The sequence below is a fragment of the Stegostoma tigrinum genome, chromosome 25 (genome assembly GCF_030684315.1).
Source record: "Stegostoma tigrinum isolate sSteTig4 chromosome 25, sSteTig4.hap1, whole genome shotgun sequence".
Taxonomy (NCBI): domain Eukaryota; kingdom Metazoa; phylum Chordata; class Chondrichthyes; order Orectolobiformes; family Stegostomatidae; genus Stegostoma; species Stegostoma tigrinum.
The window spans coordinates 5,771,541-5,787,505 of NC_081378.1; the positions used below are offsets into that span (position 1 = coordinate 5,771,541).

A 15,965-nucleotide genomic window follows, 5' to 3' on the forward strand; every position below is an offset into this window, starting at 1 on the left:
CTCTTTTAAAGCAGGGAATATAGTTTTCAAATCTTTACCTGGCTCTGGTGTCAAATTGAAAAAAAAAAGAGACAATTGAAAAGTATCATGTACCTAACAGTGGCCTGGCACTGTAATAAATAGAAAGTGATGCCAGCAGGTAATTGAATCGTCTCGCAAGACAGAAATTAATATGTTGTCATTTGTTAAGATCCTTTGCTTCCTAATAGTTGAGAGAGAATTTCTGAGTGGGTACAGGTTACCTTTCAGCATGAGTGAGCCTTTCTAATGAGGTCTGTCAAACACCAGGTGCCAAGTTTCCAGTTTCAGCTGGGCCAGAAGGTGCCAAGTGGAGTGTTAGCGCTTCTCCAAGGGAAGGGAAAATGAAGAGAACGAATCACCTCGGGTCAGCATTCCACAGCGTCCAAAGGTTATTAGAACAGAAGTGGTAGTGGCTGAGGAAGCAGGCGAACTGGCATCGCTCATTCTCATTGGGAATCTCAGTCAGCATTAACTAATGCAGACGGAACGGTTTGGTCATTGAGCACTTCTACATTGGTTTACTCGACATCAGTGTAGTACCAATTTTCCATTCTGAGTGACTTTTGTACACAGTGTCGGCACCCAACCTCAGGATGGCAAGGAATGTGCTTCTTCCAACTCAACAGATGCACTGATGAAAAATGACCACATGGATAGAGTACTCCAATGAGCATGGGACCAAATTTTGATGAGGCAACAGTGTCTTCAGGTATGAAGGTGGCTGGATAAAATAGAGATTGTTTCTCCATTTTTAATTGTTAGCAAAATGTCTACCTTTACCAGGCTTTTAGGGATAGGCCGTAAATGTTGGCTTAGCCAGCGATGCCCAATTCTGAACAGCGGATATCAAAATGACATTTTGTTAGTGGAGATAACAAAGTGTAAAGCTGGATGAACACAGCAGGCCAAGCAGCATCTTAGGAGCACAAAAGCTGACGTTTCGGGCCTAGACCTCTCTCTGATGAAGGGTCTAGGCCCGAAACGTCAGCTTTTGTGCTCCTGGGATGCTGCTTGGCCTGCTGTGTTCATCCTGCTCCACACTTTGTTGTCTCAGATTCTCCAGCATCTGCAGTTCCCATTAACTCTGACACAATTTTGTTAATGGACTTGGTCTGTAGATTAATGCCCCTCAATATAGTGTTCAAAAGGTTATTTTGATCATAAAAACTTCCCATCAATGCAGGATTTTTTTATTTTTACTTATGTAGTTTTTTAATGTTTACCAATAAGAAATATAATGCATCTCCCACTAATATGCGCAACTGTTCCAGAACATTCACAGTGTCTTTAGAAACAAATATTGTCTTTTTTGTTTGATAACTGCACTTAGGTGTACATTTGTGTGATTTATCAAGTGAACACAAGTGAAGTAATTAATAAAGTAATTTTAAAACTTTAATATTTGCAATGTGCGTAAATATCTTTTAAAATCGGGATGTATTTCAAAATGATTAGTTGAAAAGACATAAAATATATACACAAATATAATAAAATCTTTAATAGTAAATTCATTAACAGCCCATCACTAGTTTTATTTGGTATGATGAGCTGAATATTAATAAGCTCTTCACATTATGAATATACTGTAACTAGTGGCCAGCTCACACTATTCCAGTGTGGGTGATCCACCCCATTGGTAACTCGCAACTCTGTATGTTCACCACAAAAACCTTTTAACCAATCAGTCAGGAAGCAGGAGAAAGGAACCTTGTAATGCAGGAAAAAGTAATAACTGAATAGATGGACAGCACACAAAAAATTACATCGATTTAAGCAATAACGTCGTAAAACACAGACCACAGTAAGAATAGACTGTGTGACGACAATTTAAGGAGCTTGACAGGGTAAAAGCTGAGAAAATATTTGCCCTCATGTGAGTGTCTAGGACCAGAGGGATAGTCTCAGAATAAAGGGGCATCAGTTTAAGACTGAGATGAGGCGGAATTTGTTCTCTTAGAGGGTTGAGGGACTTTGGAACTCCTCGCCACTGAGAACTGTGTGGCAGAGTCCTTGCGTACATCTAAGGCCGAGACAGATGGACTCTTGATCAGGGGAGTCAAGGGTCACAGGGAAAGAGTAGGCAAGAGGATGTGAGGAATGTTGAATCAGCCATGAGCCTATTGAATGGCAGAGAATGCTTGAGGGACTGAATGGCCTACTCCTGCTCCTATGGTCTAACTTTCCAAAATGTCTTGTTTGGAGTGTCATTCTCAGGAACAGTGCAACAGTGATTGGAATGTTAATTCTCAACCACATCACTTGTACAAGTGAGGGTGAGATGTTACCCCCCTGAAATGAGGGTTTGATTCATGTATATATTTCAATTAACTGCCTCAACATCCCAAAATTAAGGCTGACCATGAGTGAAAGCCCAACCAAGTCTACGAAGACTCCAAAGAAGTGGCTGCCCGCAGATAGTGGTGTGTTATCTGTACTTATGATGACTTACAAAAGAAACTGCTGAGTTTTAAACACATGGTCTAAACCTTCTGTTAGCAAGAAAAATGGGTAGGCTTCTGTGGAAAACATGATTTGGAGTTAATAGTTGTAGTAGTTGTGAATGGGTCAGTTTATTGGATAGAGATGGCACTGAATAAAGGGTTTTGACCTGAAGCATCTGTGTAGGTTATGTACAGTATTTTGTTACAATGCCATTCATACATATTTACACAAAACATCCCATTTGTACACACCCTACCGACTGAAGTAAATAAAAAGGAAGGAAAGTCTAAGGGATGGGAGAATAACGGTCTTGCCAGAAATTTACTACTTGACCATTTTGTTTTGGAAATTGCAACACTGCGAGTGGGTTCCCTTCTGTGCAATGCTGCTGCAATGGGGTGAGTTCCAAGGAGCTACCCCTGAGAGAGTAGGAGCCATCCCAATCACAATAGCCCAGGAGAGCAATACAGCTTCAAACTGCTCTGGTGCAACCAGGCCGTTGGAAACCAAGTTACAAACTGAGCAGGTAGGAATGAGGGGTAGGCCAAATGGCTTCTTGAGCCATTCCATTTGGGTTCAAACCCCACCTACCCCAGAGGTGTGTAATAACATCTCTGAACAGATTGATTATAAGATATCTATTGGACTAGGGATGATCTGTAATTCAACTCATCTTGTCTGACTGGGGTCCACAAAACTTGGTTATAAATCCCTAAAGTGTGGAAACAGGCCATTCAGACAATTGAGTCCATGCTATCCCTTTAAAGAGCATCTCACACTGACCCACACCCCCAACTTGTCCCTGTTACTCTAACCTACCTAGCCTGCACATTCTTGGATACTATGGGCAATTTAGCATGGCCAATCCATGTAACCTGACTAGAATAAAAAGTACATCAGTCCCAGAGCTAGCTCACATACCCTGCTACGACCCCAAAACTTCCAAATTCTTTTCAGAGAAATAAAGAGTTCCAAATACGATGATGCCTGTCTGTCTGTTCAACTAGGGAGATATTTTTCCTAGTTTACTTCCTGGTTACTCCCTAACTGCAGTTTTTTTGATAATCTGTGAATATCTTTGCTGAATAACTGTCAAATTCGCAGTTGAGTGTCATTATTTTATTGGATATGAGAAGGCACTCCTCCTGAATTGCTCTTGCAAGGAGCCAACACAGGTAGGGTGGGCTGAATGGCCTCTGTCCATGCTGTAACCAGTACGATTCTAATATTTGGCACAGTGTGTCAATCCCATAGTGAGTGGGTGACATTGTCAAGGCTCAAGGGTTGTCTGAGGGTCTTCTGGAAACCATTGATGTTCCTGCAGCCAAACATCACAAGCACATCAAAAAGTGCACATATCTTTATTTTTAGCTTTTAGCGAATGATGTCTCCAAGGGGCATGGAATTGAGAAAAGGGCAGGAGGCTAATGATGGACACCTGGCTCGCTGCTGCATTCATGATGTAGAGGTAGAAATGAGATACTCCACACAGTCATGATAAAACGTAGAACCAGGTGCAGGCAGCTTTTGCTGAACTGGGCAGTGCATGGACTGAGATTGCAGGAAGATCCAGGTGATCAGACACATCAAAGGTTGCAGGATGGATGAGGAAGATAAGTAAAACTAAAGTGCTCTGATTGCAGCCAGGCAGGACGCTTGCCTAGACATGGTTAAGGTTACATCAGAGCTGTGAGAGGGGCAGAAACATGAGTGGATAGATTCCAACTGAATTCTGGAAGAGGACGTGCACAACCGGGAAGGTCACACTTTCAGCACGATAGGGAGTTTGGAGAAGAGGCAACAGGCACAGATGGTGATGTAGTGGCAATGCCATTGGATTGGTAATCAAGAGAAGGGGTTAATATCCTCCAGAATGACAAGGGCAGCAGATATATGGGAACATCACCTCCAGCAAATCTCCCTCTGAGCCACTCACACGTCCTGCCTCGGAAATATAATGCCGTTCCTTCAGTGTTGCTGGGTCAAAATCCTGTAACTCCCTTCACTCACAGCATTACAGTGTCTCTACAGCATAGGGACTGCAGTGGTTCAAGAAGGCAGGTCACTACCAGCACCTTCTCAAGGGCAAATGGGACAGGCAATAAGTGCAAAAAATAGTTAATGATGGAACAGAGGGTTTGAGAGCAATTTGTTTGGTAGAGGCTAGAATGAGAGACCTTGAATGGGAGGAGCACAGGACCTGAGGTTTTGTGAAGTCAGAAGTGACACAGGTTATAGTCCAATAGGTTTATTTGAAATCACAAGCTTTCTGAGTCTCGCTGATCCTTCAATGTCGTGTGACTTCTGACATAGTCCAGCACTGGCACCTCCACGTCAAGGTTTTGTGAAGAATTTACAACATTAGTGTGGTTTAGATAGCTCGAACTATACTCTCTACAAAGTTGCACTTCCTTGATTTGCACACAGACCCTTGCTAGAGTTCACAGCTGACAGATTAGCAGAGTTTAGAGAAGAGATTCTGTTCTCTGACGCTAAGGACATTATCAGCAATTTATCCTATTAAAATAGGCATTGTGATTTCTTCCACTAAAAAGCACTTTGACCAAAAGAAAAACACATCCCTTACTTTCCTTCCCCTTAATGTGATTTAAAATTGTACTTTGTTCATAAATTTACTGTTTCCGATTGCAACAACTTTATGAATGGAATCATATGCTCCTGCAAATAATAAAGATTATTGTATTGCTTAAAATTAGATTTTGTCTTTTCATAATATAGAATGTTAAGCTAAATGTAATAAAAATAAAAATGGTATTGACTTTTCGTAAAGGTAAGTTCCACTATTGAATGGTCCTTCGAGTCCTGCCCTCTAATCAGTAGCAGGCAGATTAGTCCAATTCTATTGAGTGTGACTGACACAGCCAGTTTTAACTCACTGTCCAACATCCCCAATTCTTTTGGGTTTCTTTTTTATTTAGAGTTTAAGTCAGAAGGACTGGTTTGCTGCGCACACTTTTCGACGGTTTTTGTTTTCACATGTTGGCTGTTGGTGGATCTGTTTGGTGTAGGGACATAGTGTCACTCTATTGGCATTTTCGAGTATGGATAGTCTAGTCCAGTCTAGTAGCTAAGGCCCATGCTTTCCTGTTTTAACAGCACAGATCAAACAAGCAAATACATTCACCAAAAGCGGCTACAGGTCTTGTACGGTATTTCAGTATTCTTCTTGTAAACAGAGTACTTAACAACTTGTCACTGGGTTATAGCTGCATTGTGACGGTTGTATATTGGGCAATGAAATTGCGCAAATGAGCCGAGTCCTTCCATGCCTTATAATTATGATTTGGTGAGTTACATCTTATTGGTGAGGTTTGTGACATTAAAGATGGTCTATAACTTACGAAATAGCCTTCCCACAGCTTAGATAGCCCAAGACTCACCAATATTTCCATTTTAGATGCATTTGGGACATTGCACAGTGCTCAAAATAAACTCAAAGAGACCAGAATCACAAATACAATGACCTGAATTTGATCCATTCTGGTCAATAATGTCATCTACTTAGTTTCCCTTGGCCCCATTGAATGAGAAAGAGATCAGTGAGAATCTACTTCAGTTTTCAGGCCCTTTGGTCAATGTGTCATTACGATCGCTCAAAAATAAGCTAGCTATCATTAGTCAAACACTAGCACTTTAAAGAAATCCTTTTGGTTATATTTAAAGGCTGCATGGAAGAAAGATCATCTTCCTTGTTCTTAAACAAAAGGCATCATAAAACGTTCCTGAAAAGTGTTTGTCACGTTTTCACTGAATGTCATTGCTCCTCAGCAGGCCCAATTTCCGTAATGCTTCTTTGCGTGACTCATCTGTTGCTCCACGGCCTGAAAACTGGACTGTTATTCCTTGAGGCCTAAATCCAGATGGTTTTTGAATGGACCTTGACCTGTGAATTTCAGAAGTGGTTATTAATGGACCATGATGAGGCATCTCTTTTGTTTCGGGCTTGGAAATGGGAGCTTTCACAGGTGGGGCCACAGAATTAGTTGTAGGGGCACCGTTGGAGACAGGCTGTGCCTTCATTGACTGAGAAGAAGCAGAATTCCTGATCTTTGGTTTGAAGCCACTGGGATTATCCAATGCAGTCTCGTTCGACTCTTTGACCTGTTCCAGTTTGTTCAGGGCCTCGCCTCTTGGTGGGTTTGCTACCACCTCTTTGAACGACAAGCTCTGCTTCGGGCCATTGAGTTTATTTTTCTGAAGCCTGTCGTCAGACTCAACAGCAAGGAGGCTTGTCCCACCCAGATTGGCCAACACTTGGGCTTTACGCTCTTGTACTTTCACAGCTGCTTTGGTGATGGTGTTGTTGTATTCCTTGTTGGCCATTGAAATGCTAATGTTCGATGGGAACCTTTGGAGCTTCACATTTCTATACTGAAACTCGTGACTCTCAGTTGGCGAGATCGAGTCTGTCTGATCATTTTCGGAAGCGAACCACTTGGATTCTTTTGGCGACAAGGGCGATGTGACCCCATTCCCAACCTTTTTCTCCGCAATCTTCTGTGCGATAACCATTGGAGTTGGCACTGATCCAGGCGGCTTTGTCTGGCTCAAGGAGGCTCTGGCTGACTCTATTTCCAATTCTGGTAAAGTTCTCTCAAAGCTTCTTTGCTTTTTAACCTGTGCTGTGTGGGGGGTGGGCAGTTCTCCCAGCTGAGCTTTCTCTTGCTTGGTCTGAGACACCTCTTTCTGAAACATGCCATCGTCTTTGTCAACTAGAAAGAAAGAAACATGTTTTTATCTGTTGGAAAATGCCTTTCTTTTCACTAGTTAACATTGTCATGACTTATAATTCTCGTTCCAGATGGTGACTTCAATTATTGTCAACGGGAGGAAGAAATAAATTATTGCCATAGTAAAAACCCTCTCATTTTACTCATTGCTTATTAGAAGGTAGGTTTGCCCTAATGTAGAGACTCTGACTGTTTTTATTTTATTTTTCTCCTTTTTTAGGTGGAACTGTGAATTGAGGTTTGGGTTAGTAGAGTTTTGAACAGCTGCATATTTCAGAAGAGCAGAAAACAACTGCAGATGTTTGACATTGGTGACTGGCCTGGAAAACAATGCAACCTAATTACTGACTTAAGGGACAGTGTAGGTGATTCAGCATCAAGTGCTGCTTCCCTCAGGGATGGTATCTGGTCAGATATTGAGTTGCTTAATCAAGGGAGGACCAATGCTAAGCAGCTAACCATAAGAATTTTAAATGGAGGATAAAGGAGGGAGATAGCTGGTTCTAAGTGCATTTGGCAGGTGGAGAATGATTTTCGAAGGTTTATGACTGGCTTCTCTCGCTCTCTCTCGCTCTTGACCAGTTAAGGGATTGTTGAATGTTCTGAGAAAAGTGTCTCAGTCTGTAAGAAATAAGTAAATACTTCTGGTAATCTATTGAAACAGTTTGCAATCACTGGTGATGATTAAAATTAGACATACAGTTATGTGCCTATGGACAATTCGTTATCCAAGGATTGCCTGAAGACCTGGCATCCATTATTCGAAAATGTTTAATTGAAATAGCAAATTACAATTCTTTCATTTTGTTTGTAATTTATCTCTTAACTGTTTCTGTCAGTCCATCCGAATGTGAGTGTGGGTTACAATAAAAGAAGACGGAGTTTAAATTATAGTTATTAAATTAGCTTGTTGTTTTGATTTGTTCTACTAATGCTACAGTATTAATATATTTTTTCTTGTTTAAGTTATAAGCTTTGTGTCCAAGATCTGCTATTCATAAATTCTGTTTAGGGGCAATTGGGCAACTTTGAGGATTATTGAATATTTTAATTTCACTGTGTCGAATCTAGTGATTGTGAAGCTGATTTGGTTTGGCTTGCTATGCCATAGTGTCATATCAGTACCATGAATGTGCTGACCCTGTTATTGCTCAACTTTATAATCCTGGTAGTTGTTGGCAATTGTTTCTTCATTTGTGGGGCATCAGCATTGCTGGCTGGACCAACATTTATTGCCCATCAAGAAAGTGGTGGTGAGCTTCCTTCTGGAACCACTGCAGTCCATTTGGACTGGGTAGGCCCATACGCTGTTAGGGAGGACATTCCTGGATTTTGACCCAGTGTCACTGAAGGAACAGCGCTATGTTTCCAAGTGAGGCTGGTGAGTGGCTTGGAGGAGAACTTGCAGGGGGTGGTGTTCCCATGTATCTGTTATCCTTGTCCTTTTGGATGGAAGTGGTCATGTGTTTAGAAGGTGCTGTCTAAGGATGTTTGATGCATTTCTGCAGTGTATCCTGCGGATAGTACACACTGCTGCTACTGAGCATCGACGGCGGAAGCAGAAGTTGTTTGTGGATGTATGCAAATCAAGCGGCTGCTTTGTCCTGGATGGTGTGAAGCTTCTTAAGTGTTGTAGAAGCTGCATTCATCCAGGCAAGTGGGGAGTATTCCATCACACTCCTGACTTGTGCCTTGTAGATGGTGGACAGGCTTTGTGTGGTAAGGAAGAGAATTACTCACGGTAGTATTCCTAGCCTCTGAGTTGCTCTTGTAGCCACTGCATTTTTATGGGGAATCCATTTCAGTTTCTGATCAATGGTAACCCCTAGATGTTTGCAGTGGTGGATTCTGTGATGATGATGCTATTGAATGTTAAGGAACAGTGATTAGATTGCATTTATTGGAGATGGTCTTTGTCTGGTAATTGTGTGATGTGAATGTTACATGCTTTATCAACCCGAGCCTAAATATCGTCCAGGTCTTGCTGCATTTGGACATGGACTGCAATATCTGAGGAGTTGCGAATGGTGTTGAACATTGTGCAGTCTTCGGCAAGCATCCTCACTGTTTCCAATGGCTGAATAGGCTGATAACCAGATGACCCAGTATTAAGGCGAAAGAGAAAAGAAACAGAGACAACATAAAGAGATACCAAGAACCACAAATGCTCAAGTCAGAGTCAACACAGCGTGGAGCTGGAGGTACACAGCAGGTCAGGCAGCATCAGAGAGGTGGGAAAGTCAACATTTCAGGTCAGGACCCTTCATCAGAACTCAGTGTAAGGAGATATTTTTCATAGTGAGTGCCTAGGATTTGAAACTCGCTGCCTCATACGACAGTGGACACCATTCAACAATAGCTACAAAACGAGAGTTGGATAAATAATTGAATTGCAGGAATGCAGCCAGAAATGAGGCAAACTGGGTTGCTCTTTGAAAGACCAGGTTCACGCTCGATGGACTGAATGGCCTCCTTCTGTGTTAATACAATCATTGGATGATTAAATTAAGTGACCTGACCAGGACTGAAAATTCAGGTGATATCCAGGATTAACTCTGTGTTGCAAGACACAACAATGCTCCATTGTGTTGCAGCATAATATTGTATATGTTCCAGGGTTTTGTTGTTTTAGACAAGATAGAGAGGCAGGTAAGAGGTGAAGGAGTTGCATTACTAATTAGGGAGAATGTTACATCTGCACTCAGAGGACATACTGGAGGGCTCATCGAGTGAGGAAATATGGGCACAGCTCAAACATAAGACCGGTGCAATTGCTATGATAGTATAATCCTATCAGCCTCCCAACAGCCACCAAGACTTTGTGGAACAAATATGTAGGCAGATTATGGAGATGTGCAATAAAAACAGTTATCGTAGTGGGTGACTTTAACTTCCCCAATATTGACTGGGACTCCCTTAGAGCAACAGGCTTAGACGGGGCGGAATTTGTTTAGTGCATCTAAGCCGGTTTCTTGAAACAGTATGTGAATCACCCAACTAGAGGAGGGGCCGTACTGAACTTTGTATTGACTAATGAGCCTGGCCAAATCACTGACCTTGCAGTGGGAGAGCATTTTGGCAACAATGATCACAACTGTTCAAGTTTTAAGCTTGCTATGAACAAGGAAAGGTACTAAAATCAGGGAGGCGTAAATTATGTAGGTATTAGGCAGGAGATGAGTGTTAATTGGGAGGAGCTGTGATCAGGCAAATCCACATTTGACACGTGGGAACTGTTTAAAGACCTGCTGGGGAGAATTCAAGATCGGTCTGTTCCAGTAGGGAAGTAGGACAATGATGGCAAGGTAAGGGACCCTTAGATAACAAGTGGGGTTTTGAATTTACATAGAACACAGAGCATTACAGCACAGTACAGGCCCTTCGGCCCTCGATGTTGTGCCGACCTGTCATACCAATCTCAAGCCCATCTAACCTACACTATTCCATTTATGTCCATATGCTTGTCCAATGACGACTTAAATGTACCCAAAGTTGGCGAATCTACTACCGTTGCAGGCAAAGCGTTCCATTCCCTTACTACTCTGAGTAAAGAAACCACCTCTGACATCTGTCCTATATCTTTCACCCCTCAATTTAAAGCTATGCCCCCTCGTGCTCGCCGTCACCATCCTAGGAAAAAGGCTCTCCCTATCCACCCTATCTAACCCTCTGATTATTTTATATGTTTCAATTAAGTCACCTCTCAGTCAAAAAGGGGAAAAAAATGTATATGTAAGGTTTAGGAATCTAAAATCGTACAGGGCCCATGAGGAATATAAGGAAAGCAGGAAAGTACTCAAGCAAGGAATTAGGAGTTCAAGAAGGGACCATGAAATGATCTTGCAAATAGGGTTAAAGAGAATCCCAAGGGTAGAGTAATGGATGTTGTCTTCATAGATTTTTGTAAAGGCTTTCAACAAGGTCCCTCATGGCAGGCTCATCCAGAAGATTAAGATGTAAAGGTTCCCTGGTGACCTGGTCACATGGATTCAGAATTGCCTCGCCCATAGAAGACATTAAAAACAAGAGGATAACTAGGGAGAAAGTAAGACCACTCAAGGATAAAAGAGGGAACTTGTGCTTGGAGGCAGAGATTGTGGATGAGATCCTAAATGAGTACTTTGCATCGGTGTTCACCCAGGAAAAGGATATGAAGGATAATGAGATTAGTGTGGAGCATGTTAATATGCTTTGGGCATTTTGTGATCAGGAAACAAATGATGTTGAATCTCTTGAGAGCATTAAGGAAGGCAACTCCCGAGGGCCTGATAGGATCTACCCCAGGTTACTGAGAGAGAGGCAGGAGAGGAGATTGCTGGGGCCTTGCCCAAGATCCTTGTATCCTCGCTAACCAGTGGAGATGTCCTGGAGGACTAGTGAGTAGCTAATGTTGTTCCTCTGTTCAAGAAGGGAGTAGGGATAATCCAGAAAATTATGGACCAGTGAGTCTCACATCAGTGGTTGGGAAGCTATTGGAGAGAATTCTTAGGGATAGGATTTATACATATTTGGAAAAGCATGGCCTAATTAAGGAAAGTCAGCACAGCTTTGTGCAGAACAGGTCATGTCTCAGTAACTTGATTGAATTTTTCGAGGAGGTGGTGAAGGTGATCGATGAGGGTAGAGTAGTGGATGTTGTCTTCATGGATTTTAGTAAAGGCTTTCAACAAGATCCCTCATGGTAGGCTCATCCAGAAGATTCAGATGCATAGGATCCCTGGTGACCTGGTCACATGGATTCAGAATCGCCTCACCCATAGAAGACAGACGGTGGTAGTGGAAGGGTATTTTTCAGGCTGGAGGTCTGTGAGTAATGCTGTTCTGCTGGGATCCGTACTGGGACCTCTGCATTTATGATATATATAAATGACTTGGATGAAAATGTAGAATGACTGGGTTAGTGAGTTTGCAGATGATATGGAGATTGGTGGAGTTGTGGATAGTGTAGAAGGTTGTCAAAGGACACAGCAGGATATATAGTTGCAGATATGGGCAGAGAAATGGCAGGTGGAGTTAAATCCAGCTAAGTGTGAGGTGCTGCATTTTGGGAGATCAAATGTTAAGGAAAAGTATACAGTTAATAGCAGGGCCCTGAACAGCATTGATATACAGAAGGATCTTAGGGTTCAAGTCCATAGCTCCCTGAAAGTGGTCATGCAAGTAGATAGGGTGGTATAAAAGGTATTTGGCACGCTTGCCTTTATTGGTCAGGGAATTGATTACCAGAGTCAGGAATGTCATGTTGTAGCTTTATAAGACTTTGGTTAGACCACACTTAGAGTACTGTGCTCAGTTCTGGTCACCAGATTACAGGAAGGATGTGGAGGCTTTGGAGAGGGTGCACAAGAGGTTTACCAGGATGCAGCCTGGATTAGAGGGTATGAGCTACAAAGAAAGGCTAGAAAACTTGAGTTGTTTTCTTTTGAGCAGCAGAGTGTGAGGGGAGACTTGAAAGAAGTCTATAAAACTATGAGATGCATAGATAGGGTTAATGGCCAGAATCTTTTCCCCATAGATGAAATGCCTGATACCAGGGGGCATGTATTTAAGGTTAGGGGGGAAATTTCAAAGGAGATGTGAAGGGCAAAGTTCTTACACAGAGACTAGTAGGACTCTGGTACACATTGTCAGGGTGTTGGTGGAAGCAGATAAGATGGGGTATTTAAGGGGGACTTTTAGAGAAGCAGATGAATATGCAAGGAAAGGAGGGATATGGACCAAGGGCAAGTAGAAGGGATCAGTTTCATTTAGCCTCAAGTTTGGCATAATATTGTGGGCTGAACGGCCTGTTCCTGTGCTGTACTTTTCTGTGTTTTATAATCATCTTTGATGTAATGAAGAAAACTACTCATTTATTTCTCTTTAAAAGCCTGGATGAAGAGGCAACATTAACATCAACTGAATCAGTGCAGTTGAACAGAGCAAGAAAGCATGAGGTAAATCAGTAACGACTGGTTAGCTGGCATTAATCTGACATACAAAAGGGACTCCAAAGCTTTCAAACAGAATGAGTGCAGATATTGATGTGAACCCAAGGAAAAGCAAGATAATGTGGCTGCTTAGCATACCTGGAGGAATATTGTCATATTTAGGAACACATTCTGTTGTCTGAGATCGGGTCATCACTAAGTCAATGATTTCGTCAGTTCCCAGGGTAGTCTGTGTTGGTGTGGCTGGATCTTCACTTTTTACACTGCACACAGAGCAACCTTCCTCAAAATCATCATTCAGCGAATCCAAAGTTGTGTCGAAGAACAGAATACACTCCTTTTCCTCATGAGACATATAATTCATGAAGTCATCATCCTACAGATAAAGTCCAACGGTTAGTCAAAAAAAGGACAATGCAAGAAAACCAAATGCTAAAAGCAATGTATGTAGCAGAGAGGCAACATTTTCAAGGCTGAGATATAGATTTTTCATCACTAAGGAAATCGAGTTGTGGTGAAAAGACAGGAAAATGGAGTTGACAGTTATCAGGTCAGCCATGATCTCATTTAATAACAGTGCATGCTTGATGGGCTGGATGGCCTAATTCTGCTCCTGTCTCTGATGAGTTTTTGAATATTTCAAGTGTGACCTTTTGGCAGAACTGGTGAGAATTATGAGCACCGCTGGGAACATAACTTTCACTCTGTAACACCACAATAATGATGACTACATTTCAGAAATATTTTGACTGCACATTGCTGTGGAACAGCCTGAGGAGGTGAAAGGTACTATACAATCTGAGCCTTTTCCACTTTTATCCCATCAGATCCTGATTAATATACCCAATATCCTGTGGTATCTTGGATGGTAATGATTAGGCTATTTATACTCAGACACAGACAGAAGGGATAGTGGATACATCGTTGTGAAATACTAGACCACTGGACACTCCCTGGAATTTACTCAAGTGGAATCAGAAAAGCTACACCCGTACCCTTAATCCATCAAGAAAAGCAAAATACTGCAGATATTGGAAATTTGAAATAAAAACAGAAAAAGGCCATTGAACCCATTGAGTTTTCTCTGTGATTCACTAAGATCATGGCCACTCTCGTGAGGTCATGGTCACTCTCATAATCCTCAACTCCACCTTATTGCCTTTTTCCTATAACCATTCATTCCCTTCCTGATTAAAAATCTATCTCAACCTTTAATGTCTGTAATGACCCAGCCTCGACAGTTCTCTATGGTGAAGAGTTCCGCAGATTCACAACTCTCAGGGAAGAAATTCCTCATTACCTCTGTCTTGAATGTGCAATCTCCTATTCTCAGATTTTGTCCCCTGGTCCTGGACTTTCCTGCAAGGATAAGCAACTTCTCAACAGGTACCCTGTCTTGTCCTCTATAAGGTGTCCTAAAAAGTCACCTCTCATTCTTCTAAACTCCAGTGAATATAGTTCTAGCTGATTGAGTCTCTTCATATGCCAGTCCTTTCATCTCCAGAATCAGTCTGATAAACCTTTGCTGCACTCCATCCATACCCACTACATCCTTCCGTCCATAAGAAGACTAAAACTGCACACAGTACTCCAGATGTGATCTCACCGAGACACTGTACAACTGCAGCAAGACATCCCTGCTCCTGTACCCAAATCCTCCCATTATGAAGGCCAACATACCATTTGCCTTCTTCACTACCTGCTGCAACTTCATGCTTGCATTCAGCGACACCCAGGTCCTTGTTGCAATTCCCCTTTTCCCAATGGATCACCATTCAGATCATTTGCGCTGTTGTTCTTAAGTTTACCACATTTATCCACATAATATTTCACCTACCATGCAATTGTCCACTCACTTAACTTGTCTATTTCTGTAGTTTCTCAGGGTCTTGGGAAGAACAGTTGCTATATCAGGCAAGGGAAAGAGTTTGAGAAGGAGGGTGCTTCAGGGTAACCTCAGGTAGTGCAGGAATTGACCCCATGCTTTTAGCATCAGTTTCTCAGCTCTGCATCGCAGACCAGTTATCCAGCCAACTGAACTAACCAACTGGGCTAGTAACTCGTGAGTTCCAGGCTAATATTCTGGGATATGGGTTTGAATGCGATGGTAAGAGTCTTTATGGACATGATCAGCTTCCTTAAATGTGACACTGTAGACTCAGAGATTTTCATGGAAAAAGGTCCTTCAGCCAATCATGTTCATGTTAGTCATCTAGCAGCCATCTATTTTAATTCAATTTTTCTGCACCTGGCCCGTAGCCTAGTATGTAAAGATGTTTCAAGTGCTCATATAAATACATTTTATATCTCAAGGGTTCCAGCCTCTACCAGTTCTTTAGGCAATGAGTTCCACATACCTGATACCACATTCTGAGTAAAATAAAGTTTCCTCTAACCTCCTGCTCCCTACCTTAATACTGTGGCCTTCAGTTACTGACCCATCCACTGAAGGGAAAAGTTTCTCTCCTACTACCCTGTCTATGCCCCTTAGAGCTTAGTAGACTTCAAACAGTTTCCATACCCCCCAGCTTTCTCAGCTCGAAGGACATGCTTGAGTTATCGAGATCACAAATTTGAAACACCACGGCATCCAATTAAGCAAACTGTTGCCTCATAAATTGCCTGGTGTGACGACAGAGGAAAAGCATTTAAAGAAGCCCCAGGTATTTGCTATAGCAGAGGCTAACAATCAGCAATCATAGGAAGTGCCAGAAATTGCAAGTATAAAATTGCCGCCACTGACTGAAATATTAAAACTTTGGAACAGTAATTTGTTGCTTTTTGTTTTCAGCTACCAATAAATCTACAGTGTAAGACACTG

The 15,965-nt window shown here is 42.0% G+C and overlaps 1 protein-coding gene across 3 annotated transcripts in view; it reads right to left on the minus strand.

Moving 5' to 3' along the window:
- Positions 1-1,272: 1,272 nt before the first annotated feature.
- Positions 1,273-15,965, minus strand: part of LOC125463363 (proline and serine-rich protein 2-like) — a 68,552-nt gene continuing 53,859 nt past the window's right edge. For all 3 annotated transcript variants that reach the window (XM_048554573.2, XM_048554574.2, XM_059654833.1), the window contains exons 3-4: positions 13,283-13,520; positions 1,273-7,196 (exon numbers count right to left, since the gene is read on the minus strand). In XM_048554573.2, coding sequence (XP_048410530.1) covers positions 6,229-7,196; positions 13,283-13,520 — 1,206 coding nt within the window. In that variant the 3' untranslated portion in view covers positions 1,273-6,228. The remainder of the gene's footprint in view (positions 7,197-13,282; positions 13,521-15,965) is intronic.